The 20,016-nt window shown below is 41.2% G+C and overlaps 3 protein-coding genes across 5 annotated transcripts in view; all 3 read left to right on the top strand.

Annotated features, from left to right (window-relative positions):
• RHBDL2 (rhomboid like 2) overlaps positions 1-3,067 on the top strand; it is a 52,043-nt gene extending 48,976 nt beyond the window's left edge. For all 3 annotated transcript variants that reach the window (XM_042953152.1, XM_042953151.1, XM_042953153.1), the window contains 2 exons: positions 1,455-1,516; positions 2,509-3,067. In XM_042953152.1, the coding sequence (XP_042809086.1) occupies positions 1,455-1,516; positions 2,509-2,688 (242 nt within the window). In that variant the 3' untranslated portion in view covers positions 2,689-3,067. The remainder of the gene's footprint in view (positions 1-1,454; positions 1,517-2,508) is intronic.
• A 6,041-nt stretch (positions 3,068-9,108) lies between these two features.
• GJA9 (gap junction protein alpha 9) lies at positions 9,109-10,804 on the top strand. Its single transcript, XM_042950365.1, has one exon. It carries the CDS (start codon positions 9,158-9,160, stop codon positions 10,694-10,696), a length of 1,539 nt encoding a protein of 512 aa, XP_042806299.1. The 5' UTR covers positions 9,109-9,157; the 3' UTR covers positions 10,697-10,804.
• A 916-nt stretch (positions 10,805-11,720) lies between these two features.
• LOC122226731 (MYC binding protein) lies at positions 11,721-19,823 on the top strand. The gene is made up of 5 exons (XM_042950367.1): positions 11,721-12,030; positions 12,226-12,298; positions 16,708-16,756; positions 17,001-17,130; positions 18,361-19,823. Exons 1-5 carry the CDS (start codon positions 11,947-11,949, stop codon positions 18,403-18,405), a joined length of 381 nt encoding a protein of 126 aa, XP_042806301.1. The 5' UTR covers positions 11,721-11,946; the 3' UTR covers positions 18,406-19,823.
• Positions 19,824-20,016: the final 193 nt, after the last annotated feature.

Here is a 20,016-nt window from a genome sequence, read left to right as displayed (position 1 = left end):
CTCACTGTTCCACTGGAGAATGTGGACTCATTTCCTTTCTTGGCCTGGTGGTTCTTAGAGGCAGTTGGTGCGGTGGGTGAGAGGCAAGCCTACATAGCCAGACTTCTTTTTTTTTTTTTTTAACGTTTATTTATTATTGAGAGAGACACACACATACACAGAGCATGAGCAGGGGAGGGGCAGACACAGAATCCGCAGTAGGCTCCAGGCTCTGAGCTGTCAGCACAGAGCCCGACGCAGGGCTCGAACTCACAAACTGTGAGATCATGACCTGAGCTGAAGTCGGACGCTCAACCGACTGAGCCACCCAGGCGCCCCTCCATAGCCAGACTTCTTAAGGTTCAAATCCTGCCCTTGCCTCTGAGCTGTGTGGCCTTGGACAAGTACTTACCCTCTGTGTTTTTGTTTCCTTATGTATAAGATGCCACGGTAATTCCTCACTTGGATTGCGGCAATATCAATAATCTAGGTGGTCTTCCTGCCCCTGGCCTTGCTCCTTTACGCTCTTTCCTATATAGCAGCCAGAATAATCTTTTAAAAGCGTAAGTCGGATCATATCACTCCTGTGCTCAAAGGCTTTCAAAGGTTTCCTACCACTTGGAGTCAAAGTACTTACACTGGCTCCTTAAAGCCCTTCCATGATTGGTCCCCCGCCCCTCACCTATAATTTTATCCCAAACTGTAGTCTAGAATCACCTGGAGGTCTTGTTAAAACAGATTTCTGAGCCTCATCTTCAGAGTTTCTGGTTCAATAAGGCTGGGGGTGGGCCTGAGAATTTCAATGTTTAGTAAGTTCCCAGGTGAATGTTACTGCTTGGAGGGGCAGGGAATCACACTTTGAAAACCACCCATCCAGCCAGCAGCTCTGCTTTGGGATTCCTCCAGCACCCCAGGCACATTTCCTGCCTCAGGGACTTTGCACCTGCTCTTCCCTCTGCCTGGAAGACTCTTATTTCAAATGTCAACACGGCTTGCTCTCTTATCTCCCTCAAATGTCATATTCTCAGTGAGACTGTCCCCGACTCTATTAAAAATTACATCCTATTCCCAGCATTCCTAGTCCTCCTTCCTCTCATTGCATTTTCTCTATAGCCCTTACCGCCATTTGATGTATTGTGTGTTTTACTTATTTGTGTGCCTCCCCCGCGAGACTGTCAGCTCCATGAGGCAGGGCTGTTCACTGCAGTATCTCTACCACCTTCTCTGGCACAGAGAAGACAACCAATAAATACTTGTTGGATGAATACATCTGTAAAATGGGATAGTGATATACTTATTTCCTAGGGTTGTTGTGAGGATTAGTGAATGAAAACTCATAAGGTTCTCACTACAGCACCTGGCACAGAGTAAGTCTCCATAAATGTTAGCAGCTACCATTGTCAGAAAGGAATCAAAAACATCTGGTGCACTGTTGTGGCGATTCTGGGGCTTCACCAGGTTGTTTTTCTTTCTAGTTGTGTCGGATATGGGATTTGCTCTCTACAGAAGGTTCTTTGTCCCTGCAAATGGGTCACCGGTGAGTTCAGTTTATTATTATTATTATTATTAAGTTTATTTTGAGAGGGGGGAGCGGTGGAGAGAGAGAGAGAGAGAGAGAGAGAGAGAGAGAATCCCATGCAGGCTCCATGTTGTCAGCTCAGAGCCCAAGTCAGGGTTTCATCTCACGAACTCGTGAGATCATGACCTGAGCTGAAATCAGGAGTCATACGCTCAACCGGCTGAGCCACCCAGGCGCCACCAGCTTATTATTTTTTTAAGTGAAAATTGTTTATCAGTAGCTTAAAAGGGTCAGCAAATGGGGACAACAAGTCTATGACTTAGGGCAGCCAAATTTCCATTTGGAAGTTAAGCAAATTCCTGAAGACTTTTGGATTGTCCTTTTCACTTAACTGTCTCAGAGCCCTGACGTCGGCTCTGCTTCCCTGCACCTGACCTACTGGTGGCTACTGGTAGCAAAACAGGAGAGAAGGGATTTTACTGTCCCTAGAGAATAAAAAGCAGATTGAAAACAGCAAAGAAGATTTGGGTCTGGATGAATTTGCAATACAAAGAAAACTGACAAAGATTTCCAGTTTCGTGGTGATTAGTCTTTGAATTTGGTAGTTTGTTTGCATATTTGTGTGTGTGTTATCTATGTTCTCATTCTGACATTCCATTTATGTGGGGTCAGACAGCGCTCCCACAGAGATCCCTTGTGGCAATGCAACACATTCTCTCGGGATTATGTAGAACCATCCCCGATGCGATGATGATAGAGAATGAGAAACACGGCTCTCTTGTATACTTGGGAGAGTTGATGAAATAACATGTTTTAGCTTTGTATGTTTTTAGAACATCTCTTTGCACATGCGGCTTTGTGTCTCTTTTGCCTCACTGCCTTGTTCCTCAGGCTTTTAAGGCTCTTGTTTGACTCTGATGGTACTTGTTTTTTTAGTAAAAGAGATGCAATTGAAATATGCAATTAGCATGTTCTTCACTTATTTCCATTTCTTCCCCCTTCCTCCCAAGGTGTCTTTTGCAGCCCACATTGCGGGTGGATTCGCTGGAATGTCCATAGGTTACACTGTGTTTAGCTGCTTTGATAAGGCACTGCTGAAGGACCCAAGATTTTGGATAGCAATTGCAGCTTATTCAGCGTGTGTCTTATTTGCTGTGTTTTTCAACATTTTCCTGTCCCCAGCAAACTGACCTGCCTCTAGTCTAAGCCAAATAATGAAAAGAGCTATCTGGGAAAAAAAACTGAAGTCTACGAAGAGACAGAGAAGTCCTTGCAAATGCTAACAATTTTATAAAGAGGTCAAAACATGATTCAAGTCATCAGTTGCAAAGACTGTTTACAAAGGAATCAGGGTTAGGGAAGGGGCTTCTGAATGCCGAGGGAGGGAAAAGGAAGAGAGAAAAGGGGAGGGACAGAAAAAGCAGGGGTAGGCTCTTTCCAGACATGCGGTGTGCATTGTATGTATCCTCTAAAAGAGACTTGGTCTCCTTGGAGGATATGTTGCAGAGACTGCTTGATATAATCCACAAATACTGTACTGTGCTGATAATAAAAACTTTTCGTACCTGTGCCAGACTATTGATAATCACTTTCAATCACCTTTGGGGTGGATGAGGTGCTTTATATACATTATTGCTAATCTTTCAACAACCCAGAAAGGTGGCTATTACTCTGCATCTAGAGAGGAGGACATGGAAACTCATTTAAAAAGAAAAATCAAGTAACTTGTCTAGGAGGGAGCAGGATTTAAAGGTTGGTAATGACTCAAAAGCCCATACTATCCTTCCTTACTGGTCTAATGATGCTGTGTTCCCCAAACACTTAAAGTTGAGAGTATCTTGGAGTGTACGAACAAACATTACTGAGAGCACCCCATGAATGGTAGAAATACCTTATAAAAGAAGACTGAAAATTTCCCGGACTGCTAGTTTAAGATTCTAGAAGTATGTCTAGGATCCCAAGGGACCTAGAACTGGCTTTCTCATGCACACTGGGTACCTGGACTTTTGGTATTCTCACCCATAAGATATTTTCATCCTTTCCATGGCTGGTGGCTTTCCTGGGAGTGGGCAGAATTTATTTACAAAAGGTAAAATGTCATGTCTGAAAGCTGAGTAGCCTGTCTCCTTTCCTATTATAGAACCTGGATTGTTGGCCATTCTCTTTCCAAAATGGTAGTTTGGGGCCACCTGAACACAGGGAAACATGTTTTTTTCTTTCATCATTGACCTGTTTCATTATTTTTTTATTAAAATTAAAAAAAAAAAATGTTTGTTTTTGAGAGCCAGAGACAGAGGTGAGCAGGAGAGGGGCAGAGAGAGAGGGAGACACAGAATATGAAGCAGGCTCCAGGCTCTGAGCTGTCAGCACAGAGCCTGACGTGGGCCATGAACCTTTGAACCCACCAACGGCGAGATCATGACCTGAGCTGAAGTTGGACACTTAACTGACCGAGCTACCCGGGTGCCCCAACATGTCTTATTTATAAACAACTAGCTAAACACGTTGCTATATTCTGAAAGGAGCATCCATACTTACTTAGATATATTGTGAAAAGTAGTTCAACATTTTGAGAAAAAAGGATCTGAGATTTGTTGAAAACATATTCTTTGAGCGTGAGAATATGCATGTGTTTTTGCTTAAACAAAGATTCGGACAAGAACTTAAAAGATAAGAGTCTCTTTTACCTTCCCGTCCCAAACCCTGCTCTTTTCCCTTGGTGGTGACCGATGTCAACAGCTGGGTGTGTATTCTTGCAGACCTTTTTCTGTCCAGCGTGTGCAGAAAGGATTTTCGTTGATGCCTAATCACTCACTGCGCTGAATGGCACTGAATCTGCTCTGTACCCCCAAAGGGACAAGTTCAGAAAACAAGTTGAAGATGACTGTGATCGAACTTCGAAGGAGAATTTGCTTCTCGGATTTACCTCAACTAAGCTTTGGGTTAATCTCTCTGTTTTAGCTAATTAAACATACATATGAAATGTATGTTTTAACGAGATAAATGAGATTATACTACATGGATTGTTCGGTCACTTGCTTTACAATGTGACATAGGGACCCTATTCTCGGAGTTGCTGAGTGAGAAAGTTGTACTGTAGTTATTTAACCACGTCTCTACTGGACATTTAAGTTGTTGCTGCTTTTGTACTATTGTCTACAGTGCTATGTGACCTTCCTAGTACATGCAGTGTGCCTTTGAGTATGTTTGCGGAGTGAATATTTTGAACATCCAGAAGCAGAAATGCTATGTTAATTTTGATAGATTTTGGGGGCACCTGGGTGGCTCAGTTGGTTGAGCGTCCGACTCTTGAACTCAGCTCAGGTCTTTTTTTTTTTTTTTTTTAAGTTTATTTATTTATTTTGAGAACTCAGCTCAGGCCTTGATCTTAGGGTTGTTGAGTTCAAGCCCTGCGTTGAGCATGGAGCCTACTTAAAACAACAACAACGACAAACAAAAAACCAACAAAAAACTGCCTTTTAAGTAGCTGCATCCATTTGTTGACAGTATATGACAGTAACAGATTCCTTACACTTGTGCCAAGAGCAGGTATGTCTTTGAAAAAGACGTCAGCCCAGAGCCCGCTTTGGATCCTGTGTCTCCCTCTCTCTCTGCCCCGACCCTGCTTGTGTTCTCTCTCACTCGCTCTCTCTCTCTAAAATAAAACATTAAGATGAAATAGTCAATGTCTAAAAAAATTTGCATTTTTGATAGTTAAAGAAATACTTCATTTAAATTTGTATTTGACTACTAATGAGGCTTAGTGTTTTTCAAGTTTATTAATAATTTATGCGTAGCTTATGTATTACACATAATATGTGTTATATAATACATAAATACAAATATGAATATATATGTATAATTTTTCCCCTATGAAATAGTTGCATTTAATCTGAAAAGTATGTGTTAGTTGGCAAAGAAGCCCAGGGAAGGAGCACCTGGCTTGCTCAGTTCGTAGACCATGTGACTCTTGATCTTGGGCTTGTAAGTTTGAGTCCCATGCTAGGGAATAGAGGTTACTTAAAAACAAAAAATATCTTAGGAAAAAAAAAAAAAGCCCAGCAAAGAAATAGTCCTTTGTCATGGCCAACCCATCAGGTCACTAGCTCTGAAGAGAGACCTTTAATGACCTAAATGGAAATGTAACTGTATGTAACAGAAAACTAGACAGAGAAACAGAATTCATTTAACTATGAAATTGGACATGACCCATTGATTATTAAGATTGATGACTAAGAAGTTACTATTTAGTCAGAAAGACTTTTTGGTACCAGCCACATCGTTCACATAACCAAAAACAGTGATATCTGATTTCCCCAGGAGGCAAAACTACTGTAAAGAAAAACAAAATCACCCAAACATCTGGTGTTCTAAATTTAGCATCTCTGAATTATAGAGGAACCACCTATTCAGCTTAATTTGGGGCTCGTAACTGTAGTCTTCTAAACTGCTGTGTTATTGGAAATATTGGAAATATTCTTTATCTGTCCTGTCCAATAAAGCAGCTACTAGGCACATGAAGCTTTTAAATTTTAGTTAAAATTAAATAAGATAAAAAATTCAGTTCCCGTGTTACACAGACACAGCACAAGTGCCCGGTGACTATACATAGCTAGTGGCTACCTTATTGGACAATGCAGAGTTAATTTCAACATCACTGCAAAAGTTCTGTTGGATGCAGCCAACATAGGAGGAGCACAAAAGGATCTTAGCTGATGGCTGACTCAGTGCGCTGAACTGAACCTCTCTACACCTGCAAAGGGGGGCACATTCAGAGAATAAGCATGATTTGCTTCTCAGATTTATCTAAACAGGTTTGTGTTAATCTCTGTTTTAGCAAATTAAGAAAGAGTTGTTTGAAATGTTTTTATTTTTTGCTTTTGGGTTCTCTGGGATTGAATCTATGTAGACTAGTATTCATGTCATTTGTTATAAAAGCTTCAGAACCTAAGATTTGTAGCTGAATAATTTACTGCTCCTTCTTTCAGGAAATACTATGCTCTTGTCCCTTAAGGAGAAGAAAAACATTTTTTTGTGTGTGTGATTATAAAAGTGCTCATGGTAAAAACAAACTAAAATACATATTACAAAAAATTAAGTTAATTGTAATCACACCATCCAGAGATAATCATAGTTAATATCTCGATGAATATCCTTCTGGGCTTTTTTGGACGCATCTCTACCTATAAAAAATATATAATTATGGGGTCATACTGTTCTATTTTATAAACTGAAACAATTTATCAAATGTCTTTTTATATTAGTATATATTTATCATTTTTATTGGTTGCATAGTACCATACCATGGATGTACTGTTATTTATTAAGTGCAATGCTGTCTTGTATTGACAGTTATTTTGGACATTTTCAATTTGTGAGTATTATAAACAACACAAATAATACCAATTTCTTACACTTGAAAGTGTTTTGGATTGTTGGATCAAAGAATATACTATTATTAACATAATAAAGTTAAATAGAAATTTTCTCTATCTCAGGAATACAACTAAATTTTAGAACATTGATGGTTTTGAATCTTTTCAACTGTATGAAGCTTTTAGAAAAGGAACTAAATAAAGACTTTTGGACTAATTGTTTAAAAAGCCCGACTACCACTATTTGACATACCTAATTTAAATAAACTTAAGGGAAAACAGATGATTTCTTAATGTTTCAGTGCAAAGAGGAAAAATAACAGTTTAGTAGAATAGGAACTGATTTTAGAGCTACACTGATTTTTTTTTTTTTTTAAATGTTTATTTCTGAGAAAGAGAGACAGAGACGGAGCACGAGAAGGGGAGGGGCAGAGAGAGAGGGAGACACAGAATGGGAAGCAGGCTCCAGGCTCTGAGCTGTCAGCACAGAGCCTGACGTGGGACTCTAACCCACAAACTGTGAGATCATGACCTGAGCCGAAGTCGGATGCTTAACTGACTGAGCCACCCAGGCACCCCTACACTGATTGAGTTTTAATGCCAGTTTCCGCTGTGTGACCTTGGGTAATTTAAGGTGTGCCTCAGTTTCCTCGTCTGTAAAATGGGGAAACAACATATCTACCTCATAAGATTTTTATGATGAACATATTGTGTAGCTACAGTATCCCAGGATTTTACTTGCATATGTAACATTTCCCTTTAGACGAGGGATATAGGATATATATTGATATATATATTTTTCAATTTAATTTCTTTTTCAAAATTTTATTTAAATTTTAGTTAACATACAGTGCAACACATTGTCAGGAGTAGACACCACACTGATATTTTAAACCTAAGTGATGAAACCATTCCCTCTTTTTAATCTTTCCCATGGGATATATTTCCTCTTCGATACCCTAGTATATCTACCTTACTATGGAAACATACTATCTGATAATCCAAGCATCTGAATTATGATTTACCCACCTGCTCCTTCCTCAAAAGCAAGATATAGGTCTTAAATATGTCAAATATTATTACAATGAAAGTATGTATAATACAACCACCACATCAGCCATCCATTTATTTCAAGAACTATCTAATAACATTCTGGTAGTACAGAAATAGTTGAGAATTTTTGGAGTTCATTTTAAGATGATAAAAATGTACAAAATTTTTCATAGATAATTAAGAATTTTATGAATATTCATAAATATTACTGAAATTTCTGACTTCTGAAAATGCTCAACAGCTGCCAGAAAGCAATTTAGACATTTAAATGTGGATTAAAAACAAATCTAAATTCCTATAGCAAGAGCCAGATCCATTTCCTCTGGTTTCGTTACTGTATCTTAGTGAATTGTTAAATGAAACACGTTCATTTTCCTTTGTGTGTAAATGAGATTTAAAAATCACTGACTTTGGTTATAATTTAAAAAAAATTTTAATGTTTATTTATTTTTGAGAAAGAGAGAGACAATACGAGCTAGGGAGGAGGACAGAGAGAGAGAGGGAGATATAGGATCTGAAGTGGGCTCCAGGCTCTGAGCGGTCAGCACAGAGCCCGATGCAGGGCTTGAACTCACGAACAGTGAGATCATGACCTGAGCTGGAATCAGACACTCAACTGACTCAGCCACCCAGGTGCCCTGGCTATAATTTTTATATAATCTTAATAAATAGGTTTGTAAGATCATGTCAGTAGTTTTAGGAACCTCTTCAGAAGTTCTCAGTTTAACAAAGTAAAACAGTAAGCTTCAGCTAATAATAACAAGACTCCTTTCTTGTAGGGAATCCTACAGTTCTTTTCTTTATTATTATTTTTTAAATTTTTATTTACTTAAGTAATCTGTACACCCAATGTGGGGCCCGAACTCATGACCCGCAGATCAAGAGTCGCATGCTGTTCTGACTGAGCCAGCCAGGCACCCCATCTACAGTTCTGTTCTTCATACAGAATATACACAACCCCTCCTCCAGGTATCTTTTCTCCCCTTCTTTGTTGCAGTATGAGGTCTAAACATAAGTGATTTAAAATTCCTGGTATCTTAAATATATTCTTCATAAGATTATCACAGATCTCTAGGAAAAAACTAAAGCAACCAGCACACTAAAAGAGTGATGCTTTGTTCATGTTTTGGCCATAGGTTTGCTTTACGAAATAGCATGCCCTTCAGAATGGAAGAATGTATCTGCCTCCTATTTGATGGGGTTCAGAGCTAAGATGGCTGACTAAATAAACATGGGGAACTGGAATTTCCTTGGAGGCATCCTGGAGGAAGTTCACATCCACTCCACCATAATTGGAAAGATCTGGCTCACTATCCTGTTCATATTTCGAATGCTTGTTCTGGGTGTAGCAGCTGAAGATGTCTGGAACGACGAGCAGTCTGGCTTCATCTGTAATACAGAACAACCCGGCTGCAGAAATGTATGCTATGACCAGGCCTTTCCCATCTCCCTCATTAGATACTGGATCTTGCAGGTGATATTTGTGTCTTCACCATCCCTGGTCTATATGGGCCATGCTTTGTACCGACTGAAAGTTCTGGAGAAAGAGAGGCAGAGGAAGAAAGCTCAGCTGAGAGGGGCACTGAAGGGGGTGGAGTGTGAAATGCCCTGGGACAGGAGGAGACTGGAGCAAGAACTTTGTCAGCTGGAACAAAGGAAACTAAGCAAAGCCCCACTCAGGGGGACCTTGCTTTGCACTTACGTGATACACATTTTCACTCGCTCTGTGGTAGAGGTTGGGTTCATGATTGGACAGTACCTTTTGTATGGATTTCATTTAGAGCCTTTATTTAAATGCCACAGCCACCCATGTCCAAATATAATTGATTGTTTTGTCTCAAGACCAACAGAAAAGACAATATTCCTGTTATTTATGCAGTCTATAGCCACTGTTTCACTTTTCTTAAATATTCTAGAAATTTTCCACCTAGGTTTTAAAAAGATTAAAAGAGGGCTTTGGGGACGATATAAACTGAAGGATGAGCACAATGAATTCTTTGTGAACAAGTCAAAACAAAATCTTGCCAAATACCAGAGCACATCTGCAAATTCACTGAAGAGACTCTCTCCTGCACCTGATTATTATTTGTTGATGGAAAAGCAAACACACACAGCAGTGTGCCCTAGTTTAAATTCACCTGCATTTCAGGCAGATCCTGACCATCACAATGGAAATGATGAGAAATGCATTTTGGATGGGCAAGAAACTGTACTTTCTAATGAGATGTGCACACTTAGCGCAACCCGTAGTCACCTTCAACACATCAGCTCATGTAATAATGAAGACAGTCGCAAAATATTTAGAAAAGAAGTGGGTAACCCATTAAAGGGAAAGAAAGAAATCGATGGCAAAGACAGCAAAAGGAACCACTACTCTAGAGGTCAAGGTTCTATTCCAGGTGTTGCTATAGATCCAGATGACCACGTGGGACAGTCGCCTCAAACAGCTTTCTCTCTGCCAGCTAACTGTGCTTGGAAACGGAGGTGGCTTAGTGCTACATGGGGTCCCTCTACTGAAGGTGAAAATCGGACGTCACCTCCTAAAGGAAACCTCAAGGGCCAGTTCAGAGAGGGCACAAACAGAACCCTTCCTCCTTCCCAGGGAGACTGTCTGGACATTCCAGACACTCCTGATTCTTTGGGACGGTTGTCCTTAGAATCTGATTTGATCAGAAGCTGCAATAATTCTACTGCTTGCCCTCCAAATCATTTAGCGCTGCTGACAAACAACCTCATCGGTAGGCGGGCTCCCACAGACCTTCAGATCTGAACAGCTGTTGACTTCTAGACATCCTGCATATTCTATTACCCTAGCGTGGTGGTGGTGGAGCAGGCAAAACAAATAAGGGCAGCTCTAAAGACGAGCTGTTTAGGCAGACAATTGCAAACCTACTTCAAAAAGGAAAAACACATTAATTCTAAATGGTGATGGGGCAGTTTTAAATTCAAGGAGGGCTACCGGATCAGGATTACTTTTTTCACAGGCTCCCTTCAGAATTCGTGAAAACTGATTCCGGGAACGTCACGTTAAGAATCCAGGCTTAATGGTTTGGAACTCCGTTTTTCCTTGATGGGAGCAGAGCCTTAGGAGACTATACTGATTCTACATAAGTCTCCCTTTTAGTTACTAATCTTTTATTTCCGGACAATGGTTAAATTGTTTGTCCCTGGGACTTAATTTCGTTTCCTTATATAGACTGCAACCTGATGTCTCTTGAGTATAATCAAAATGTTGCTACTTAGTAAATAAAATTTTAAAAAGATTGGTGGCTTTAAAACATCGTGATTCAGTGTCCAGATTGGAGTTGTATCTCTACACTCCCTAGTCCTCTAACCTCGACACTTTACTAACTGTAGCTACTTTACAGGGATAGTGTGAGAATTAAAATAAGAAACGTTGTGTTTAGTACAGTACCAGGCACACAGAAAGAGCTCAAAAGGCCTATTATTAGCACGTTACTGCTCACCCTCCAGAGGCCCACATCAAGCCGGCCACAAAACAAACTGCAAAAGTAAAAGCTGGAGCCGAAACATACGATTCCAAGCGCTCTTCTCAAGCCACTGGAAACCCAAGGGGCGCCCTGCGTCGGTCGTGCGCACCTTTTCGGGACGAAAGCCAAGAAGCCAGCACGTATAGGCTACCACACCTAATAACGATGAGGCCCGGGTTGAGACTGGTCCGCTCCCACACCGCTGCCCGGAGATCCCACCCAGCTAGTCCCAGCGCTCCCGGACTCCGCAGGCCGCGCCCCCGGGCGCCACGCCCATCCTTGGCCCCACCTGGACACCCTCCCCGAGTTACCAAAACCTCGCCTCTCGCTAGGCAACCGAATTGCCGCGAGGACCGGAAGAGGAAGGAGAGGTGTTGAGCCGGGAGCGGAGAGGCGGGCGTACGCAGCCTCCCTCGGCTTAGCTCACTATGGGGCATCCAGAGCGTCCTGGTCGCCATGAAAACAGGCCACACCCCCGCGATCGCACACCGTGGTTCGCAAGTGCGCAGGCGCGCGCGGCCTTCCGCGCATGAGCAGTGCTGCTCAGAGCCCGCCAGCCACGGTCTCGGGCGCCAGCTACGCCGCTGCCGCTGTCACTATGGCCCATTACAAAGTGAGGGGGGCGCGGCGTGGCTGGGGGCGTGCGGGCGGTAGCCAGCCGCTGGTCGGCTCCGGGTGGGAATGGGGGTGCGCGCGCAGGTTTTGGGGGCCTGCGGTAGCGAGGCGGAGGCGGGGTTGCCGGACTCCCAGCGCCTTCTTCCTGCTCTGGCCCCTGGGCTTCGGCTACTGACCCGCCGTGTCTCCTCAGGCCGCCGACTCGAAGCGGGAGCAGTTCCGGAGGTACTTGGAGAAGTCGGGGGTGCTGGACACGCTGACCAAGGGTGAGCATGGGCTAGGAGAGGGTTCCTCGTGTCCACGTCGTGCTCCTTGGCGCTGCGTCCCTGTCGGGCCAAGGCGTGGGAAAGGAGGGAGAACAGGTGGGACCTGTCTGGGGTCCAGCAAGGTGGGCCTCGGGGTCCAGTAGGGACTGGCGCACGTCTGGCTGCTGGCTGTCGGACGCCGCTCGAGTGGGATAGCCTTGCTCACGCTACCACCCTCCGGGCGGGGAGTGAAACTCCTGCAGCTGTTGCAAAGTCCCTCCAACTTCCGTTGCTTTGCCTCGAGTGGCCGCAGCCAGTATGTTTGATAAAGACCTTGAGATCCTAACTCCTCCCTCCTTACAGTTTTTGCGGACCCCAAATTACGTAAAGAAGCATTTTCCTTCGAAAAAAGGGCAAGTGGGAAGATTAACCAGATTTCAAAGCTGTCTATGAAATAACTAAATGAACTCAGTCCCCAAAGTAGGCGATTCATAGTAAATTTGGCTGTGGTTTTTCAACCCCGGTTTCGTAGGCTATACCAATTCCTACTTTGTGCAGATTTCATAAGTAGGATTACAGTTTAAAGAGCTTGAGGACACATAAAAATGGTTATATTGTTTTCACTTTTTAAAATAGAAGCTATTACACTGTATCTGTTTCTGGGAGGGGGGGGGGGGGTTCAAGACCTAAGATGAGTAAGGAGCTTGAAACTGGAGAGTTCCAAGAGGTGGTTGGGGGTACTACTTATTTCATTAGCTCAGCAATAATGTGAATGCCTGCTATGCATCATTCAACTCATTGGCTAGAACTTGCAAGGGTGTAGAACAGAAGAGCTGTCAGGGATAATGACGTGGGTCCACACGAGAGGTGTCTGGGAAAGAAAGAATTTGGTAACTGCTCTTTGGCCAGAAGCAAAGGTTAGGAGACAATTCTGGGAGAATAACAACTTTGGGTCTTAGCAGAAAGCAGGGCTTTTAATTCCCATGCATGGGCTGGTAATTTTGAATTGCTGCCTACGTTAGATTCAGGTACCAGTTTCCCTATCTCGTTGCAATTACACTTCAGCAAACACACAGGAGTATCTATGAAAGTGCTATGCTCTGTCCTCTCTTGAAGTGTCACAAATGCTTGAAATTTCTTTGACCCCCCCCCCTTTAAAAAATTCTGTGGGTTCATTTCTTTCATTTAACCATTTTATTCAAGTCTCTGTTCTAGACACTGGGGATACAGCAGTGGAAAAAAATGTCCCTGCTCTAAATGAGCTTTATATTCTAGTTGAGGGAGACCTAATAAATAAATACATAGTGCCAGCCAGTGTCAAGTGTTATGAATAAGAAACAAAGCAAAGGAGGGGCGCTTGGCTGGCTCAGTTGGTTGAGTATCCGACTCTTGATTATGGCTCAGGTTGTGATCCCAGGGTTGTGGGATCGAGCCCTGTGTTGGGCTCTATGCTGAGTGTGAAGCCTGCTTGATTCCCACCCCCCCACCCCCCGGTTCCTGCCTGTATTCTCTCTCTAAACAAAACACCAAACCAACCAACCAACCAACCAACCAACCAACCAACCAGCAAAGGGGATAAAGAGCTATGGATGTGCCATTTCATAAGAGGTGGTGGTTACCTCTCTCTCAAGAAGTAACATTTGAGTAGAGACCTGAATGAAATGTGATGTTAAGAGTTCCAGGAAGTTCAAGGAGGCCGGAGTGGCTAGACAGAGTAAAAGAATGTTAAAAGGTAGAGAAGTGACCTTGGCAGGAGGTAACTGAAGATGTACAGCCTTGTGCCATACATGGATCTTCCTTCATGAGACTGGAAACCACTGAAGGCTTCTTTTCCCTTGCTCACATCCACTGGCATCTAACTCCTCAACCACTGCAGATTTCCAGTCTCCTAAATAATGCCAGACAACATAGTACCTACTGATGTGACGTATTTAAAATCTGATGTTTTTCAGCTTCAAACATATGTACTTTACACATATTTAATTTAGAATTTTTATCCGGCTTATTTCCAAGAGGATCTGAAATTGCTTCTAACATTAAAACACTATATGGCTAAAGATAAAGATAAGTCATTTGGAAAAAGAGGCATTTGAGTTATTTTGAGTACCATTTCAACCTCTAAAAATCCCGGCTGCTAAGGCAAAAAAGGGAAACGCGGGGTATGGCATGCTTCTTGTCTGATTAAAAGGAAGTATATTTCATCTATAGAAAAGCACAGGAAACTTGCTATTTACATTATGTTCTGTAATTATCAACCTTGTAGTACCACTGACCAATTTAGAAGCTGAAAGAAACGGGGTGGGGAACAAGAGGTAGAAAAGGTAAGAGTATTCATGTCTTAAAAGTTAGTTGGCAGAGATCGGTGGAAATCAGTGGAAGAAAAAAACAAGTTTGAGTATGTTATTTAAAGAAAAACACTGAGAAACGGGAACCCTCTTGCACTGTTGGTGGGAATGCAAACTGGTAGAGCCACTCTGGAAAACAGTGTGGAGGTTCCTCAAAAAATTAAAAATAGACCTACCCTATGACCCAGCAATAGCACTGCTAGGAATTTACCCAAGGGATACAGGAGTACTGATGCATAGGGGCACTTGTACCCCAATGTTTATAGCAGCACTCTCAACAATAGCCAAATTATGGAAAGAGCCTAAATGTCCATCAACTGATGAATGGATAAAAAAAATTGTGGTTTATATACACAATGGAGTACTACATGGCAATGAGAAAGAACGAAATATGGCCCTTTGTAAAGCAACACGGATGGAACTGGAGAGTGTGATGCTAAGTGAAATAAGCCATACAGAGAAAGACAGATACCATATGGTTTCACTCTTATGTGGATCCTGAGAAACTTAACAGAAACCCATGGCGGGGGGGGGGAAGGGGAAAAAAAAAAAAAAAAGAGGTTAGAGTGGGAGAGAGCCAAAGCATAAGAGACTCTTAAAAACCAAGAACAAACTGAGGGTTGATGGGGGGTGGGAGAGAGGGGAGGGTGGGTGATGGGTATTGAGGAGGGCACCTTTTGGGATGAGCACTGGGTGTTGTATGGAAACCAATTTGGCAATAAACTTCATATATTGAAAAAAAAGAAAAAGTAAAGAAAAACACTGAAAGGAGGGGGGAGGAGAGGGTGGTGGTGATGTAGACATACCGACTTCTCAAAAAATAGTGTTGTAAGTACACTTAGAAGAGTAACTATCAGAACTCAGTGCTGGTTGTTAAGTCATTGCCATTTGATTTTTTCTGTCTATATTTTGATGAGTTATTAGAGCTAAAAAACTAAAAAGGAAGAGTGTTGTCTTACAACAGTTTCTTAACTTGGGGTCTAGAGATGCACATTTTTTTGTGTGTAGTTACATTTTTTTGGCTTTTGTCACTTTTCAGAGGGTTCTTTGCACAAAAAAACTTAACCACTGGTTTAGAGAGATTTATATCTGAGCAGTAAATCCTAGGAGGAATTTATTCAGTAGAAGATGAACAAGTCAGTGCTGATGTAAGCTTTTGGATATGAACTGAAGTATGTATTTTAATGTTGATTTAAGCATGTTGATTACTGGTGAAGTTTTTCGTTGGTGGTTATTTAGCATGTTGTGTATGAAACTCTATCCTTGAAGCATATTTTCAATTCAAAGCTTCTTCCAGTAATTATCATAGCCCTGTTGATGCTCTCCAAAAATTTTCTCAAATTTATCTTTGTTTTCACCCCTCCATCAACTCTAGTGCAGGTTACTATCTTTTTCAGCTGAATTACCACATCTGCCTCTTAAACTGCTCCTCCTGCCTTTATCCTTGTCCCACCCTGGATCTTCCACACAGCAGTCAAGAGTGATCCTGTCACTCTCCTGCTTAAAACTGTTTAATTATATGCCTGTTGTTCTTAGGATCAAAGTCCAACTGAACTTGCAGGATCTTCCCTGGTCGGCCTCCTGACCACCTTGCCAGCTTCCTTTCCTGCCACATTGTTCACAGCTCCATCTAGCCATACTTGAATTTTCAGTTCCTCAATATGTGTTCTCTTGCCCTCCCCACCCCCTCACCTTCCCATTTTATCTGAAACCCTCATAGCCCAGGTCTCAGGTCTTACTTCCCCTTGTTAGGACGCCTTCCTTGGTGCCCTAGGCTGAGTTAGGTGTTTTTCCAATGTGCTCCCATAATCCATCATCCTGTATTGACACTTGATGCTTCTTCTTCTTCTTCTTTTTTTTTTTTTTTTTTGTTGTTGTTGTTTGGTTTAGTCCTTTGCTTATCTTCTGCACTAGAGTATAAATTTGTTGAGAACAGGGAGGTTATCTGCTGTGTGTGCCATGGCATGGCAGTCCTATCAATGTGCTTAGCGTATAATAGGCACTTAATACTGGGCTGTGGAATATAATTTCAGTCATTCAAATTTAAGACTTTAATTATTGCTTTTTCTGCTTTTTGATTTGCAGTATTGGTAGCCTTATATGAAGAACCAGAGAAACCTAATAGTGCTTTGGAGTATCCTTTTCATCTTTCAAGTCAGAAAAAGGACTTATTTTTGGAACTCTTATTTTTTCACATAGATACTATTTAAAATATTTTTGATGATTGAAAAAGTTACTTTCTGTTAAGTTTTGCGATGATGATCTCTGGGTAAATGCTGGTGGTAAGATGCGGTGACTGTGATCAGAGACATTGATACTACTCTGAGCTATTTCATTAGTTTCATTCAGCTCAAGTAAATTCTTAACTTTGATATTAGTTTTTTAAAGCATCACTTAGGAGCTGCTACCCCAGAAAATCCAGAAATAGAGCTGCTTCGCCTAGAATTGGCAGAAATGAAAGAGAAATATGAAGCTATTGTAGAAGAAAATAAAAAACTGAAAACAAAGGTAAATGTTTTAAAAGAATTCATGTTAAAAATAATTTCACCTTTAATGATTATAAGATCAGAACCTCACTAAAATGGATAGTAGGGGAGGGAGGAGGAGAAATAATCTCAACTGCAAGGCTGAACTGACGCCCTATGGAGAAAACCACAGATTGTAAATAGGATAAGCAAAGTGTAGTCAAGAAGAGGTTCTTGGGAACCTGCATCAAGAAAAACTTGAGAACATTGGTTAATGCTGCTTATGAGTAAATGGAAATTTTGGGGAATCATAAGCAGTTGATGTAAGTAGATCAGTGTAGGGTCACTGCTTTGCGAAAGGCACCTCTTACAGTTGTGTAGTGTGCAATGTGCGCAGTTGTATTGTGGTGGCCCTGTAATGTGTTAATTTGTTTGCACTGAATTTTGTCTATTGCTCAAGTTTTTTCTTTGTTTAAATTCCTGTGAGAATCTTCATAAGCTTCAAATTAGTCATCTCTGAGCCTTTGAGGTTTTACCACATTCTGAATCACATAACTTTTTTACATTAGGCAGTTCTCATAATGTGATTTATCTTCTCAACAACCTTGCGAAATAAGTGAGATAGGGACACAGACCATTTTGTAGGTGAGGGAACTAAAGCACAGCGAAGTCTCTCTTCTCGCATCTGACAGCTAATTCGAATAATCTCAATCTCAGCCTAGTGTTCTTGCAGAGAACCAGTTTAGCATAATAGAAAATGCAGTACCTTAAATTATTCAAGATTCCACAACACAAATACCAGTTAACTTGTTGGTTAAGTTAGACCTTTTAAGTCAGACATGAGCTGCTTTTCATTGACTAGCTGGATTAATATATGTTACATTATTCTTTTTTTTTGCTTTTTGAGAGAAAGCTCAGTAAAACTTTGGTAAAGAGGAAGAAAGTACCTTATCAGAAGCCACAACATCCTTGGGAAGATACAGATAGGTTGTTGCCTATCAAGTATTTGAGCAGTGCGGTATGAACTGGAATTCAGTTTTGGGTTCCCAGTAATTTTAAAGGTTTATACGAAAAAGACTTTTCCTCAGACCTGATTGCATTAAATCTTAAAGTGTATTAATTTTAAGTGGCTTAAAGAGAGTAGAATATTCTTATAAAGTTACTGATTCAATAATTAAGTTGAATATAATAGTTAACTTGTTTTGTTATTATGAAGTTTTTTTACCCAATTTAGAATAAGATTCACCTAAACTCCTCTGTCTTTGCCCTATAGCTTGCTCAGTATGAACCACCTCAGGAGGAGAAGCGTGCTGAATAGGAATCTTCTCAATTGAAAAGACACTGACAAAATGGTTTTGTATGACTTGAATAGTTTGTATAGTATATAATCTTTTCTGAACAGATGCTATAGAACTCTTTTAATATGTTGAATTCACCTACCACACTTTAACTGTTATAAACACATATACTTAGAATCACCAATAAAAACTCAATATAACTTTCTTTGGGTCTTAAAAGCAGGAGAATCCAAAGTGAATCCCGAAAAAAAAAAATCTAAACACAGCCATCTAATTCATTACCTTAAAAGACATTCTGTTTATTAGTCTGACTAGGAATGATGGTACTGGTGGTATTTTAGCCAAGGAAGTTCAGCATGGAGCTGTTCCTTGGTTTAGTTCAGGATATGAGCACAGGTACCTTCATTCTTTAAAATGAAGCCGACACTGTTGTTTATATCCTCTGTAGGCAGCTGGAAAGATCTGTGTGACAGAAGATGCTTTTGCACGGGTTCCCATGAATCTTCTGCTCTTGTTTATATAACGTGGAACAAATAACTCTTCTTTGCCACCACTCTGCCTTAGATAACCGTGTGTGTGCCAGTGTGAACTCTGACACCACGTGTCCTTCTATGCAATCATGCCCTACCTGATAACGTTGCCTTGCTTTCTCTGTGCTTCAGTGGGTCCTAGCTGCACATTGGCCTGTGTTGTTTTTCGATTTGCCATACTAGCAGTTATCCTGACTGTAATTTATAATAACTTAAAGCAGGATCACACTGTTCCCCTGCCTTACTTGTTGCTTAGCTGAGCACAGAACAGAGGCAATCTAAAATTCTGGGTTCATGCACAAGCTGGGATAAGAAGGGGAATGAGCCATATATCGTGGAAAATTATAGTTTGCGGGTATAATTATACAGTGCTTTTTCCCCCTCAAAGTATTTTTCTAGCCTTGAATTCATTTTATCTTCATTATCCCTGTGAAGTAGGTAGGGCAAGTATGAGGGGAGGTTGGGTGCTGAATTTTTAGGCCAAAGACTGATATTAATACAAATTATTTACTAACTGTAGAACCTTGGGCACATCAGTCAACTGCTCTGAGATTCACTTTCCTCATATGTTAAATGAGAATAGTATCTGTGCTGCCTACCTCACAGGGTTGTTGTGAGGGTCAAATGGAATGTATGTGAAGATCTGTAAATGGTAAAGCACTATATTCTTGTTTGTTAGTCTTTTTCCTTTCTTTTAGAAGACCTACAATCAGGTGTTTCATTTTATTGGTCACTTATTTTCCTTATTGCTGACTGACATTATTAAGAATCCTGTTTCATATATTCTAACCCTATTGTTAGAGAACCCGTCTTTACGCTTTGGTCAAAACACACGTAGAAAACAAAGCGAACCGATGACAGCTGATTTAACTAGCAAAAGCGTCAGCACTTGCTGGAAACTGTGACCAGGCTAATTGTAAGGGCATTTTAATCAGTCATGTTGGCAAGAATGTGGCAATGGTCTGTCTCTTTTAGTCACAAGTTCGTTTTTGGAGGGGGGCCAGACACTACTGGAAGAACATTCACTGGAATTGGTTTATCTTTTACCAATTTGAGGGCCTCCTACATGCTCAGCAGTGGGCTGAGTGCTGGGTATTATAA

This window comes from Panthera leo, chromosome C1 (genome assembly GCF_018350215.1).
Source record: "Panthera leo isolate Ple1 chromosome C1, P.leo_Ple1_pat1.1, whole genome shotgun sequence".
Classification (NCBI taxonomy): Eukaryota; Metazoa; Chordata; class Mammalia; order Carnivora; family Felidae; genus Panthera; species Panthera leo.
The sequence above is the reverse complement of the archived record's forward strand: the minus strand, read 5'-3'. Positions and strand labels throughout refer to the sequence as shown.